Source organism: Helianthus annuus, chromosome 14 (genome assembly GCF_002127325.2).
Source record: "Helianthus annuus cultivar XRQ/B chromosome 14, HanXRQr2.0-SUNRISE, whole genome shotgun sequence".
Taxonomy (NCBI): Eukaryota; Viridiplantae; Streptophyta; class Magnoliopsida; order Asterales; family Asteraceae; genus Helianthus; species Helianthus annuus.
Genome location: NC_035446.2, coordinates 12381724 through 12396195, shown reverse-complemented (window position 1 = coordinate 12396195; position 14472 = coordinate 12381724). Strand labels below are relative to the sequence as shown.

The 14472-nt window shown below is 41.6% G+C and overlaps 1 protein-coding gene across 1 annotated transcript; it reads left to right on the top strand.

The window, feature by feature from the left end:
* The first annotated feature begins 10309 nt into the window (after nt 1–10309).
* Nucleotides 10310–13777, top strand: LOC110908048. Its single transcript, XM_022152946.2, has 3 exons — nt 10310–12353; nt 12659–13347; nt 13452–13777. The coding sequence occupies exons 1-3, from the start codon at nt 11211–11213 to the stop codon at nt 13480–13482; spliced, it is 1863 nt and encodes a 620-aa protein (XP_022008638.2). The 5' UTR covers nt 10310–11210; the 3' UTR covers nt 13483–13777.
* The last annotated feature ends 695 nt before the right edge of the window (nt 13778–14472 follow it).

The window sequence follows — 14472 nt, the reverse complement described above, 5'->3', positions numbered from 1 at the left end:
ACACCCTATAGCCTAATCAACTAACATAAAATATCTCATAAAATTAAGAACTTAATTTAATCTAAATAATCAATAAAAGGACACTCTAATTTTATCAAGTTCAAAATTATATTTAATAAAACTAATTAAATCAAAGTTCATGGGCAAAAAAAGCTCCCCAGTAAACTTATGAAGATGAAATAATATTATGTTCTTTTAATCAGATATTCACTTTTATATTTCATCCTTCTACTTTGAAGAAAAAAAAAAAATCAACATCACGATCACAAACATTATGAAAAGTATTCAATCCAAACAATATTAAATCTTACTAAATACCAATTATTTTTCGTTCTAATATATATTTTCTTTCATTATCTATATGCATTTACCTTTTATAAATAAAATTTAAAACCCATAAATAAAGATACAATATAGTACATGATGCTAAGGTTTATATGAAATTTTAATTCTTTTCTCAAATTCACAGAATTATAAGTGTTATTATTCACATTTACTTGAGGAAAAAGTAGATGGCTCAAAGGAAAAATTTATAGCGCCGATATTTAGGAATCTTAATTACTATTTGTTCATGATGTTTCTATGAGATAAACTAAGGAAAGAAGACATACCATTGATCCGGTTTGTCTTTGGTATCTAGATCTTGGATTAAGATGCCGAACATTGTGTGACGAACGAGGCATACATTCATCGGGTGGCGGCTATAATCTCTAGCGAACTAGGGTTTTGAAAAGAGCATTGTCGTGCTGATAACAGGGCCGTTCCTACGTTTTTGGAGACCCTAAGCGAACTACGAAGTGGAGGCCTTTTTTGGCAAAATTAAAAATTTATTTAAGAGTTTACCAATGAGCCTCACGGTTCGGTTTAAAACTGTGAAACCATCCAAACGGGTCAACGGTTTGGTTTCGCAGTCGTTTTTTTTTCTAACTTTCAGTCGGTCGGTTTAAAACATTTCAAACCGTAACGAACGGGTTTGTTTACGGTTTATATCAATACCGACCGTATAAAACCAGACCGGACCGCAAGTTTTAATATTGTTTTAACTTTAAACTATGTTAAAGTAAATGTATTTAGTTGTGTAATATTGTTTTAACTTTAAACTATGTTAAAGTAAATGTATTTAGTTGTGTGTGTTACTTAATTAAAATAAAATTTGTGCTTAACCATTAAATAAGTGATGTAAAATGGATAATTAAGTTAACAGCTTATGCATTGTCCAATCTAATTTCTTATTTCTCAATCCATCTGAGTTCTACGTATGTTTAATTGCTTTTTTCCTAACCCTCTTTAACAAACTCAAAAGATTTCAAACCTCCCTCCTGGACTTAGTCGCCTAGCACTGACCCATATCCCCTTATTGTTCTGAAATTAATTATTCATTGTGTAATCCTTGTTCTCTTAAGCTTTATGGGACTAATGTTATGTTAAGTTTGATTTCGTCTATTTCTTCTGTTATATTATAACATCTATGTAACAACAATGGTGTGTACTTTTATCAATTATTATGTGTAGTCTTTGTTTTATTAAGTCTTATGTCTGCTTTTATTCAGAATTGTCAAGGCTTACTGCTAAGTTTTATTATGTCTCGGCTGAATTCCAGACAACAACTAATATGGGGATACCTAACCTAAGTTCGAAGCCAGCGAATAAAACAAATTAAAAAAAGCAAATAAGCCCTAAAGAGAAACCTGAAAGCAGCAAATATGGGGATATCCAACCTGGGTTCCAAGCCATCAATGCAGCAAACTGCATTAGCGAAGATTACCCATAACCGACGCGGCAATCATCAAATCTTGGAACTGATTTAATCGAACAACATATATTTAATCGAAGAAGTGAATCACACGGTTTGGTTTGTTTGTAATCGAATAACTGATTTAATGTTTATCAAATGGAAGAACTGAAGAAGATATAGATGTAAAAAAGCAAAAAGAGTCGTTAGTGAATTACTTACCGACCTTTCATTCTTCAATTTCATCAGCACCTGTTCGGATCCCTCATTCTACAGCCGTGACATTTCTTCTTCAATTCATCTGCACGTGTGTGTCTGTGTGAGGCCTTTTGTGTTTGGATAGTTTGGACGGGCCTTTCATGTTATGGGTTGTTTGCTTTAAAACTGAAAATGGGCGTACTATAGAAAAACCCCACAAAAAATTTGGAGGTCTTTCAACTTGGGTGGCCCTAGGCCTATGCCTAGGGTGGGAAGCCCATTGGGCCGGCCCTGGCTGATAACGTGTTGTAAAACAACGGCCTACTAGCGACTAGTATATGGAATTTAATCAAAGGAACACAGAGAGAAAGATAGAATAAAGAATTATCATTCATTGAGATGTGTATATGGAATACAAAGAACATGAATAGACGGGAGTTAGAATGTGGATAGTCACCATAATATAACTTATTTATAACAAATATGCAATTTTCTAAAGTTTAGTAAAATAAAGGGTAAAAATGTCTTTCTATAATTTAATTTCAATAAATTAAAACAAAATGAGTAAATTTGCAATTTTACTAGTTAATAGAGGGGAAATTTGCAATTTAATTTTTGGCTTGAGTATATATGCAATTTCAAAGTTTTTTAAGGAGAAACATGTAAAACAAAACCCTTGTATATACGCGTTAAAAACGACATAATTGATATTAGATACAAAATAAAAAAATTTCTCTCTCTTCTCTCCCTCTTCGTCTTCCCCTGACCGCCGACGGCTCGACGAGGGCGGCAAGCCGGTTTAGTGTGTGTGGTCGCCTCTCTCTGGCTTGACCCTTCATTCTAAACCGTCATCTTTGCTTACTGTCCCTTCATTCGCTGGTTGGGATTGGGTTTCGATTGGTCTGTGGCTGTTTTGTTGCTCCCTTGCCGGATCCTTCTCAGGTTTGCTTAGTGGGTCTGATATCGGTCGCGTCTATCTGTGTATAGCTTAGCTAGACTGATTCGAATTCCATTAACCTTACTGCGAGTTGTGCTCTTGGCTTGGTGAGTGGGGGGTCTTCGGGTCTGTTGGTTTTCCGGATGGCTGGTGTGGTTACCAAGCTTTTTGTTTCCAATCTCCCGGAAGGTTGTACTCCTTGGGAGCTGCGGAAACGGTTGGAAAATTTCGGGGTGACCTCGGGTGCTTACGTAGCGAAGAAACGTGACAAAGGCGGTTGCAAGTTTGGTTTCGTCTCTTTCAGGGATGTTGCTGATAGGGAGGAGCTGGTGAGGAACCTAAGGGGTGTTAAGATGGGAGAATGTAGGTTGAGAATTAATATTGCGAGGTTCGCGGTGGAGAATGCCGGGATCCCTGACGAGATAAAGAAGCAGGGTGGTGCTCCTGGGGTGAAGGGACATATCCCTGTTAATGTGCCCTCCAGTTTCAGGGACAACAGGAGCTATAGTCATGTGGTAGGTTCGTCAGATAATGTGGGGAGGTATGTGAAGGGGCAGATGCCATCGGTGGGGGAAGAGTTGCAGGGTTCAGAAAAATCGGTGGTTATTCCGGATAGATCCGAAGCTTTCAAGAGCTTGTCTGGTCTGGCATTAGTCGGGAGAACAACGGACCTAGAAACTCTAGTTGATTTTGATAGGCTCCTTCGGATTGCTAAAGTTCAAGTTTCCAATATTCAATATCTTGGAGGGCTTTCGTTACTCATTTCCTTCCTGGATGAGGGGTCGGCTACTAGTTTCTTGGAGGCTAAGGGTATCTGGGGGCCGTGGTTTTCAAGGTTGGAGAGATGGTCTGGTCAATCTCTCCCGTTTGAGAGAGTGGCTTGGTTTAATCTTAGCGGGATCCCTCTGCACCTGTTTTCTGCCGAGGTTTTCGCTCAAATCGGGGAGTTGTATGGTAAAGTCCTACATGTGCCGTCCTTTGTGGAGGAAGACCAGGACCTATCGCTGTGTAGGATTGGGGTGTTGGTCGGGGAAGTGAACCGTGTGTCAGAATGTGTTTCCTTGAGATGGAAGAATAGGGTTTACAGGTTATGGGTGGAGGAGAACCCTGTCGAGTGGGTGCCGGACTGTATTGGTCCTTCCGCTGGTCAGAGTTCGGGGGAGGAATCGTCTTTGAGGTCGTCGCCTATTGGTAATTTGAATGATTCCGGTGAAGGGGATTCCGGGAAGTCGCCGGAGCTTAAAGAAGATGGGGGAGGCGAAAAGCCCCGGGAAGTCAATTCGTCGTCTGCCCATGCATCATTCTTTCCCATGCATGAGGATAGAGAAAATGGCGGCTCAATTAATGCGGTGGGGTCAGGGTTAATGGCAGAGGAAGTGGAGGGTCAGTTAAAGTCTAAGGAAGTGGGGCCGGGGGTTGTGGATAGTTTCATCTGTGGATCAGGTGGGTTAGTTAAAAGGCCCAAAAGTTGGGCTCGTCAGTGTTCTAAGCCCAGGAAAGCCCAAGCCTCTTCTGATGTTAATAAGGTGGACTCCCCTTTTGACCCAAGGCCCTTAAAAGACCCAGAAGCTCCGAGATAGTTGTGGAACCTGGTTTTGGCTTTGTGGGATTCACTGATAGAAGTCAGCAAGCTCAGCAGAGTGAGGAGATGGCTAAGGTGGACGAGATATCAGGGTTCGATCTGAATGTTAGAGCGGCTATGGAGGGTTCCGCAGGTGGTTCGGTGGGAGGTAGTTGCCCACCTTCTCCGATCCGGGGTCAGGACCAGGTGGATCCTCTCGAGAGCGAGGTAGCCAACACAGTGAAGGTAGGGGAAAAGCTTGGTGTTGATTTATTGCAGCATGCTTCGTTGATTAGGAAGTCTTGCGGAGGTCCAGGTATTAATGTGGTTAACCTATGAATTTCCTGTCGGTCAATTTGCGTGGTATGTGGGGTAATTTGAAGTCGGGTTGGATCAAGGGCATCAAGAGGGAGCATGGGGTAAATTTTATGATGTTGCAAGAAACTAAACAGGGCTTAGTCTCTCGTTCCGATATATGTAAGTTCTGGGGGAGTGGCTCTTTTGGGTCGGAGTCCGTTGACTCCTCGGGTCTTTCTGGAGGTCTCTTGAGCATCTGGGATGATAGCAGGTTTCATCTGAGCGAGTCTGTCAAGGAGAGAAATTATATTTTGATTAGAGGATCTCTGGTTGGTAGTAATTCAATGTTGAATGTTCTCAATGTCTATGCCCCTCAGAGCGTCCAAGCGAAAAAGGCTCTTTGGGATAATTTGTTATTATTGATTAACAGTAAGGATGGGATGTGGGTCGTAGGCGGGGATTTCAACGCTGTTCGGAGTAGGGAAGAAAGGAGGAATTGCTCCTATAAAGCGGCCTGTGCTGATAGTTTCAACTCCTTCATTTTTGAGTCGGGTCTTGTGGAATACAACATGAGGGGGGGTGCGTTTACGTGGCGATCAGATAATGGTAAAAAGAAAAGCAAGCTTGACAGATTCCTCGTCAACGCTGAGTTTTTTAACTCTTGGCCGGAAGCTGATCTCAGAGCATTGCCTAAGCTGTGGTCGGACCATAGTCCGCTGGTTCTGTCATCGTCTGTGGTGAAATTTGGGGCTCGTCCATTCCGGTTTTTTAACTCTTGGCTTTCAAAGGAGGGTTTCAAGGAGGTGGTGGTGGATGCTTGTATCAATTTTCCGGACCCTGGCGGCCCTCGGGATGTTTTCCTTATTAAGAAACTTGGAGTAGTTCGTAGTAAGATCAAAGAATGGAGGGATGACATGATCAGGAAAGAAGGAGAAGTTGTTTCTATAGCCAAAGAAGAAGTGGAAGCGATTGAAGAGATATTGGAATCAAGGGAGTTAACGGAGGAAGAAGAATGGTCTCTTGTGGAGAATAGAAAGATTCTAGCTGAAGTGGAGTTAGCTAAATCCATGGACCTGAAGCAGAGGGCTCGTATCAGGTGGGCTAGGGAGGGAGATGAGAATTCCAGATTCTTTCATTCCCATATCAATTGGAGGAGGGCCTGTAACGTGATTCACGGTCTGGATGTTGATGGCCAGTGGGTCTCAAAACCTTCCCTAGTTAAGAAGGAGGTCTTTTCTTTTTTCAGATCTCGGTTCAAGGAAGAGTGCTCGGATAGGCCGAGCCTTGGTTGCCCGGATTTGCAAAAGATTTCTAGTTCCGATGCGAATACTTTGGAGTCCCCCTTCTCGAGGGAAGAGGTTAAACGTGCAGTCTTTGAGTGTGGGGATGACCGGGCCCCCGGCCCGGACGGGTTCAATTTTAGGTTCTTTAAATTTTTTTGGGAGCTTTTTGAGGAGGATTTTGTTAGTTTTGTCTCGGAGTTCCATGGTTCCGGTCGGATTAACTTGGGATGCGGGTCTTCATTCATCACGCTTGTTCCTAAAAAGAAGGATCCCTTGAGCCTTAGTGACTACCGGCCCATTAGTCTAGTTGGGGTGGTCAATAAAGTCATATCCAAGATTCTCGCTAATAGGCTGAAAATGGTTCTTGGAGCGGTCATTTCTGATTCTCAATCGGCATTCTTGAAGGGTAGATATATTCTCGACGGGCCATTGATTATTAATGAGGTGTATTCGTGGCTCAAAAAATGCAAAAAGAAAGCGTTGTTGTTTAAGATCGACTTCGAAAAGGCCTACGATAACATTAGTTGGAGGTTCGTGATTGATATCCTTCGTCAGATGGGCTTCGGATCAAAATGGTGTGATTGGATCTGGGGGTTGCTGTCTTCGGCTAGGGCTTCGGTTTTGGTTAACGGATCCCCCACATTTGAGTTCGGGTGTAGTAAGGGGATGCGTCAAGGGGACCCGATCTCCCCTTTCCTGTTTATTGTGGTGATGGAAGCGTTGTCCTGTCTTGTTAAGAAGGCGGTGGAGGTTGGGGTTTTCTCGGGAATTCAATTACCGCATGACGGGCCCTTGTTATCTCACTTGTTCTTCGCCGACGATGCGCTTTTTATCGGGGATTGGGATAGGGATAACGTTTTGAATGTTGTTAGATTGTTGAGGTGTTTCTACGCTTGCTCTGGGTTAAAAATTAACATAGATAAATCTGCCCTTTATGGTATTGGAGTTGCGTCTGCGGATGTGGTGTCATTGGCTACTTTGGTTGGTTGTAAATCGGATTCGGTTCCCTTTAAGTATCTTGGGCTTAAGGTAGGTGCAAATATGAACCGCGTAGCTAATTGGAGACCTATTTATGATATCTTTGAGTCAAGGTTAGCGCTATGGAAATCGTCTAATATGTCTTATGGCGGTAGAATCACGCTTATTCGCTCGGTCCTTGAGAGTCTGCCATCATACTACTTCTCTCTCTACAAAGCGCCGGCTCAGGTAATCTCGGATCTGGAAAAGCTCATCAAGAAATTTTTGTGGGGAGGCTCCTGCGATGTTAGGAAAACCCATTGGGTAGCCTGGGATAGAATCGCTTCATCGAAGAAGGCTGGAGGGGTTGGAATATCTAAACTAAAAAATATCAATGTTGCTTTGCTAAGCAAGTGGGGGTGGAGGTATAAGTGCGAGAAGGGTAATATGTGGGTTAAGGTTGTGGACGCGATCCACTCAAGCGGGCTGCAGTGGTCTTTCATGCCGGTGAAGAAGACGAGCAGCGGGGTGTGGAACAATATAGTATCTATTGTCACGAAACCGAGCATCGGTGGGGTAGTGCTTCGAGATCTCTTCAGAGGGGAAGAGGGGAAGTGGGAAAGGGCGATCGGGTATTATTTTGGCTCGACCCTTGGTTGAAGGAAAAGCCGCTTAAGGAGGTGTTCCCTAACTTGTATAAGCTGGAAGTAGTCCCTTCCTGTTCCGTCCAGGACCGGCTTGGTGGTAACTGGCTGTGGAAATTCGAACCGGATCACGGGGATGAGGCGTCGGAGTTGTCGATTCTTTTGGCTGATCTCGCTTCAGTGTCCTTGGGTTTAAGGGAAGATAGGTGGAGGTGGCTTGGCGATCCGTCGGGTGAGTTCTCCGTTAAATCAGTGAAGCATGTTTTGGCGGATGCAAGGACGAATAGTGCCAGCTACGTTCTGAAGTGGAGCAAGTGGCTCCCAAGTAAGTGCAATTTTTTCATCTGGAGAACGGTCATGTATAGAATTCCTACTGCTGATGCGTTGAGTAGAAGGGGAATCGTGGTTGGTATGGGATCTGTCCTCTTTGTAAAACGGAAGCTGAGTCGGTGGATCATCTTTTCACTTCGTGTGTCATTGCAACAATTTTATGGCAGAAGGTTGGTCAATGGTGCCGTCTCTCTCCTATATTCGCATTTTCGGTAAAAGATATTTTGGAAGTGCATCTGTCGAACCGGGTGAAGGCAGCGGAGAAGCCGATTATTCAGGGCATAATGTTCGCGGCTGTTTGGTGTCTTTGGGTGGCCCGGAACAAGGCTATTTTTTCGGGAGTCGAAGCAAAGGTGGAGAACATTTTTAGTGAGTTAAAGTCCCTTGGTTTTCTTTGGTTCAAGTATAGATCTAGAAACTCCCACATCTCGTGGGCGGATTGGTGTAATTTTGTGTTTATGTAACTGTTTTGGTTGTTTCGCCTGTCTCGGGTTTCGAGTTCGGGCTTGGTTAATGAAGTTCTTCTTTCAAAAAAAAGATATTAGATACTAAAATTGACCGTGTCAAGATGGTAAAAAATAATGATTTGAAAGAAAAAACACTGTTGATTGACATCCGTATTATTGATCATATATTAAAAGCATTGAATTGATACATTTATAATTTATACTTTAGGTTGTTTTCATATTTTACAAGTTTGCAATAAAAACTAGCTGAATCGATATACTTGAGACAAAAAAAAAATATAACACGAAATGTTCAAACTATTAATGCTAAAGGCCATCAAATCTCATGTCAATTTATTTCAAATGGGGTTGGGTTCAATTGGTAAAGTCATTAGAGTTAAGGTGTTGCTCCCTTGATGTTAAGATTTCGATCTGCTGAAGGCGAATTTGATATAATTTAAGCCGTTAAAGAAAATGATCGAGTGGCAAAAATACAAATGGTATGATCATTAAGGGTGGAGGGTATCGTTCTATCACTTACGGTGTTTGAGTTATTCTCTCCCCATTTTGCACTCAATCACTGGCAACGGTTCAAACACATGGAGAATGGTACATAATTAAAAAAAATGTGATTGGTTGAAAGGGATTGAAACCCACCATTAAACCCCCCCCCCCCCCCCCCCTCCTCCTTCCCTCATCTTCCCGCATGGGTGAGTAGTCACCGAAATCACCACTCCCCACTCACAGATCCACCGACAATCGTTCCCCTTGAGGTGAAGACCAATCCCCGCATGTGTTCGGTGAATGATACCGTCCACCCTAATACTTGATTGTGCCATTGATAAAAAATACCGTCATGGGCCTTACCGCCTTACAAAGAATTAAATGAGCTGCAAAGTGATTTTGGCCCAGGAGCTGTGACGGATCTAAGAACTTTCTTTACTGTATTTCTTTTGTTAGATTCTCACTAATTCTTACTATTTTTTTCCAAATCATACAATGTTCTCACTAATTTTTTCCAAACTGAAAGTGGTCTAGATCCGCCCTTAGCCAGGAGTGAAGCTAATGGTATAAACTTGAGACATCTGGTCTCGAGCTTGGCTCAAAATTATTATTTCTATTTAAGAAGACAATTAACTCTCAAAGCTATATCTCGTGACGATAGAAATCTTGAGTAGGGATGAGCTTTTTTTCCCAAATACCCGTACCCGTACCCGTACCCGTACCGATTTTAGGTATTTGGTACATGTATCGGTACCCAGTTTTATTAATTTTGGTATCCGGTACTTTCGGTATTGGTACGGGTACGGGTACAGGTAAAAACGGGTACTGGTACCGAATTTTATATAGATCTTTAAAAGTTTTTTTATTATGTTTTATTTCGTATTATGGTATTTATAGTACTCGATATTGATTTTACCTATATGGTACCCGTATCGTATTGGTACTCGTACCAATTTTACCTATTTAATACTCGTACTATGTTGGTACTTATGTCAATTTTACCTATTTAGTACTTGTACAAATGCTCAAAAACTAAATAAAAACAAAATGGTACCAAAGCGGGTACGGTACCGAAAATACCCGTACCAGTACCCGTACTCGTACCCGTACCGTACCTATATATTTGGTACCCAGTTTTGTTCAAATTTGGTACCGGTATTTTCGGTACCGGTACGGGTATGGATACGGGTACTGTACCAATCTCATCCCTAATCTTGAGTGACTCATAAGTGAACTTTATCAACTAACAATTAGAAAGGAGTATCCTATTACATGATAGCTACCCCGACAAAACTTTTTTCTCTCTCTCATCGGTGCCGAAAGCGCTCGACGATGACGGTCATCTCAGTTTAGCATGCGAGGTTTCTCTGCTCTCCCTTTCTGAGAACACTGAGATTACCTTTCATCCTAATCAGAGCTGCTCTTGTTTATCCATTCGCCTTCTGGATCGGTCTTTTGCGTTTCCTCTCTTTGTTCTTGTTTCAATCCCGCCTCTTGATTGCTTAGTAGGTCTGATATCGATCGCGGCTACAGAGGTAGTTTAGCTAGATTGATTCAAATCCTATTAACCTCTTAAAGAGCCCGTGATCCTCAGTTTTCTTTCATGGGTCGAGGTTTCGGGATAGGGTTCAAAGATAATCGTTTTTTCAAAGATGATAGCTGGCATAAAGTTATAAGCAAGAAGGAAGCGAAACGTGAAAAAAGCTTCCTCAACAGAGAATTCAGACTTCGCAATGCTACGTCGTTCTTCATCTCCAATCTCCCGGAGTCCTGTTCTCGGGATTCTCTTTGGAGAGCGTTTGAGCATCTGACCAACCTGGAAGACGTTTTTGTTCCTTTTAAGACAGATAGTGCAGGGAACAGGTTCGGTTTTGTTAAGTTGTCTAATATTAAGGATCCTTCCTGGTGGATTAAGAAGCTTAAAGATGTTAGAATTGATGGAGCTATTATTGGCGTGAGCCTAGCTAAATTCAGAAGGGACAGTTCAAAAGTTGAGGAACAAAAGTTTGGTGATAGGGTTTTTATCTTTTCAAGATTACAGGAGAATAGTGAAAGGGTGTCCGTTTTTTCTAGATTGTAGGAGACACATGTTGGAGCCCAGAATGCAAACATACCGCCGAAGGAAACTGTCTATAAACCTATCAACAAATCTTATGCTTCTGTCGTTAAACCCGAGTGTATGACCTTTAATAGTGCGAAGATTGATCTACCCCCTATGAATTCAGAGACAAGAAGAAATGGGAATTTAAATTCGCTTATCGGCGAAGTGAAAGAAATAGAGATTTTGAATGTGATTAATAATCATATTTCTGGCATCATGGATGACAACTTTGAACTCAGATACATGGGGGGGGGAGCTTAAAGTTTTACTGTGTTTTAATCGCCCGGAGGAAGCGGAGGAGTTCAGAATCAGTAAGGCAAATGAGTGGGAGAAGTGGTTCTCGAGGCTTTATGTGTGGGATGGGATTCCTCCCATCTTTGAGAGAGTTTCCTGGATCAAAGTGATAGGTGTCCCAATCCCTCTCTGGGATCGACATGTCATTAATAAGATCGGAGAGCGGTGTGGCCGGTTATTGGTTAAGTCGGAGGCGAACTGTTACAGTGGAAACATGGCAGAGGATCGTTTGGCTATCTTGGTTGATTCAGGAAAGAAAGTGTCTAAGGAATTCGATCTTAGCTGGAAAGGTCATCTAATTAAGGTTTGGGTGGAGGAGATATCGGGTCAATGGTGCCCGGATTTTTTGAAATTGGAAGAGTCGGGGCCGGATTCTCCTGGGAAGTCATCGGAGTTGGAGTTGCCGTCTGATTCCGATAACGAAGAACTTAAGAGTCAGGATGGTTCTTCGTCTTCTACGTGTATGGCGACCCCAATTATTTTGTCTCCTATTCTCGAGGTTAATGAGGCCGCGCATGGGGACATTAGGGATCATGATGTGCAGTCAGCAGGTATTAATTTGGAGAGAGTATTTGATAATGTTTCCCCTCCTGAGGAGCCGCTTGGGGATCAGTGCATTTTGACCAACAATAATAATAATATGCACGTAGTCGAGTCTCTGGGCCACCCCAGTGGGCCCAATGCTGATAATGTTGTGATTAGGCTGTCGCCTAATTATGATAATGAGGTTGAGGAGTATGGGCCAAACCTGGAAGCCTTAAGGCCTAGTTACATCACTTTGAGACCCAACCGTAAAAACATTATCAATAACAAAAAGAAAGACAAAGTCCGTGAGTTTATTACGCCAGACCTCAACAACTCCGCTGAAGAAGATATTAATTCAGATCCGTTCGATATTGAATCTATCTTTAGGATGGAAGAAGAAGCTAAAAGGGTTATGGCAGATAATGAGTTATCAGACAATTCTGGAGATGGAGCTGATGTTTTTCGTGATGATGTCCTGAGACGCAGTGGGGAAGAGACGGAGGTGAACGGAACGATTAAAGTCGGAGTGGCGTTGGGAATCGAGGTAAACGGTTTTGTTAATCACGTGAGGAAATTGGTTAATGGGGAATCGATTAAAATGGGTTGTCAATGAATTTTTTGTCTATTAATATGAATGGAGTTTCCTTGGGTAGAAAGGGGATCTGGGTTAAAAATCTGAAAAAGAATTTAAGAGCTGATTTTATTGGTTTTCAAGAGACTCATCAATCGGGTCTCTCGGAAATTAGTCTTCGTCGCTTTTGGGATAATACGAAACTCAAAACTGTGTCGGTTGATTCGGTGGGAAGGTTGGGTGGTTTGGCGATTTTATGGAATCTTGACCGTTTTCAGGAGGACTTCTTCCTGCAAAATCACCGCTTCTTGTTGGTTTCGGGTAAGATTTCTGGAGTTGAAGAAAAGGTTAATATTCTGAACATTCATGCCCCGGATGAGGCAAGACTCAGAAAAGTTCTCTGGGAAGATCTCTTGGTTCTGATTAATCAAATGGAAGGTATGTGGGTGATTTTTGGCGACTTTAATGATGTCCGTTCTGAGGACGAAAGGGTCAATTCCAGATTTGATAGGGGATCTTTTGATGTGTTTAATGAGTTCATTATGCGGGCTAGTCTTTTTGAATTCTCTATGACGGGGGGCAAGTACACGTTTATCTCAGGTTACGCTGATGTTAAACTTAGTAAATTAGACAGGTTTCTGGTTAGTGATTCGTTTGTGAATCGGTGGCCTACTGCCAAAGCAGGAGTTCTCGAAAGGGGTGCCTCAGACCATTGCCCTATTTCCCTCATTTGCAATCCTCTCGACTTTGGTCCTATACCCTTCAAATTTTTCAACTCTTGGATTAACGACCAAAACCTGACAGTTATTGTTCAAAAAGCGCTGAATTCTCCTCACATCGATGGCAGGAAAGACCTGTCGTTTATGTCATTGTTGAAAAGAATCAAAGTTGAGGTTAAGAAATGGAGAAGGGACGTCAGATCTGCCGAGAATCAGGAAAGAAAGTTGCTTTCAGAGACTGATATGGGGTAAAATACACATATTTATCCCGTGTAAATTGTATAGTTTTAGTTTAGTTTTTATTTATTATTTTTAGTTTTTAGTGATATTATATTATTTTGTGTTGGGTCAGGTCCCGGTGCAAATGGAGCAAAAACGAGTAATATGAAAATGACTAGCCAGTTGGGCAGAATGGGCTGTCAGTGACCAAGTAAAATTGCCGCTATTTTCTGCCGTATGAAATTTGGCCTGCAAAAATACCCATAAAAAAGTAGGCTGCCACATATGAAGCCTCTTTAATTACATCACTTGCCCCCACCTGTTTTGGGTAAAGTCTTGGATACGTTTAGTGTGATGTTGATATGATGGAAGATTCATTATATTGGTGTTGTAATTCAATGAAAAATAATCATAACTAGTGTGATTCCCCCGCGCTTCGCAGCGGGAATTCAATTGTTATCAGTTCGATTCGCTATGATATCGTCACTCGCTACAATAACCGGAAACGAAATATCACATCAATGGAAAACAATAAAAACAAAATATCGATACTAGTACCGATGTTGTTCAATTGAGGTCGGTCTGATTCGTTTGTATTCTATGTTTAATTTATTTTAACATTGCGATATAATTTTTTTTAAATGGATATTGTGCTGGTACCGTACCAGATCGAATCGAAAACTGATAGAAAAACATATATATATCAGTCCCAATATTTATATATTGTTTTTATTTTGATAAACTGACATTGGGTCACTACCATACTGTATTGAACCGAACCGAACAATATCGGTATCGTTATGCATTAATTTATTTAGTTTCTTCTTTGATAACGGATATATAGGTTATTTGCGTGCGCGTTGTGGCGCTATATTATTGCGGGCATTCGATGGTTATTGATTTGATTCGTTGCAGTACTGGTATTATACATGCACTCGGTATAGAAATCAACACGTATTTTACACCGGCTAGAAACGATATAAATGAACACCGTCACCGGTACCAGCTCTCTGATGTTGTTCGAAGGACATCGGTTAGTTCAGATCATCATGAAACTGGTAACGATATTCATTTATCATCGCAGACGAAGTTGTATGAATGAAAAAGTATCAAAACCGGATATCATTAAAATGAATACAGGTATCGATGTTGAT

Bases quoted from the DNA above. Each gene is read 5' to 3' on its own strand.
- LOC110908048 (XM_022152946.2), top strand. From the start codon at position 11,211: ATGACAACTTTGAACTCAGATACATGGGGGGGGGAGCTTAAAGTTTTA. The intron at 12,354-12,658 runs GTAAACGGTTTT...GACCGTTTTCAG, and splicing joins GAGTGGCGTTGGGAATCGAG to GAGGACTTCTTCCTGCAAAA. The intron at 13,348-13,451 runs GTAAAATACACA...GTGTTGGGTCAG, and splicing joins CTTTCAGAGACTGATATGGG to GTCCCGGTGCAAATGGAGCA.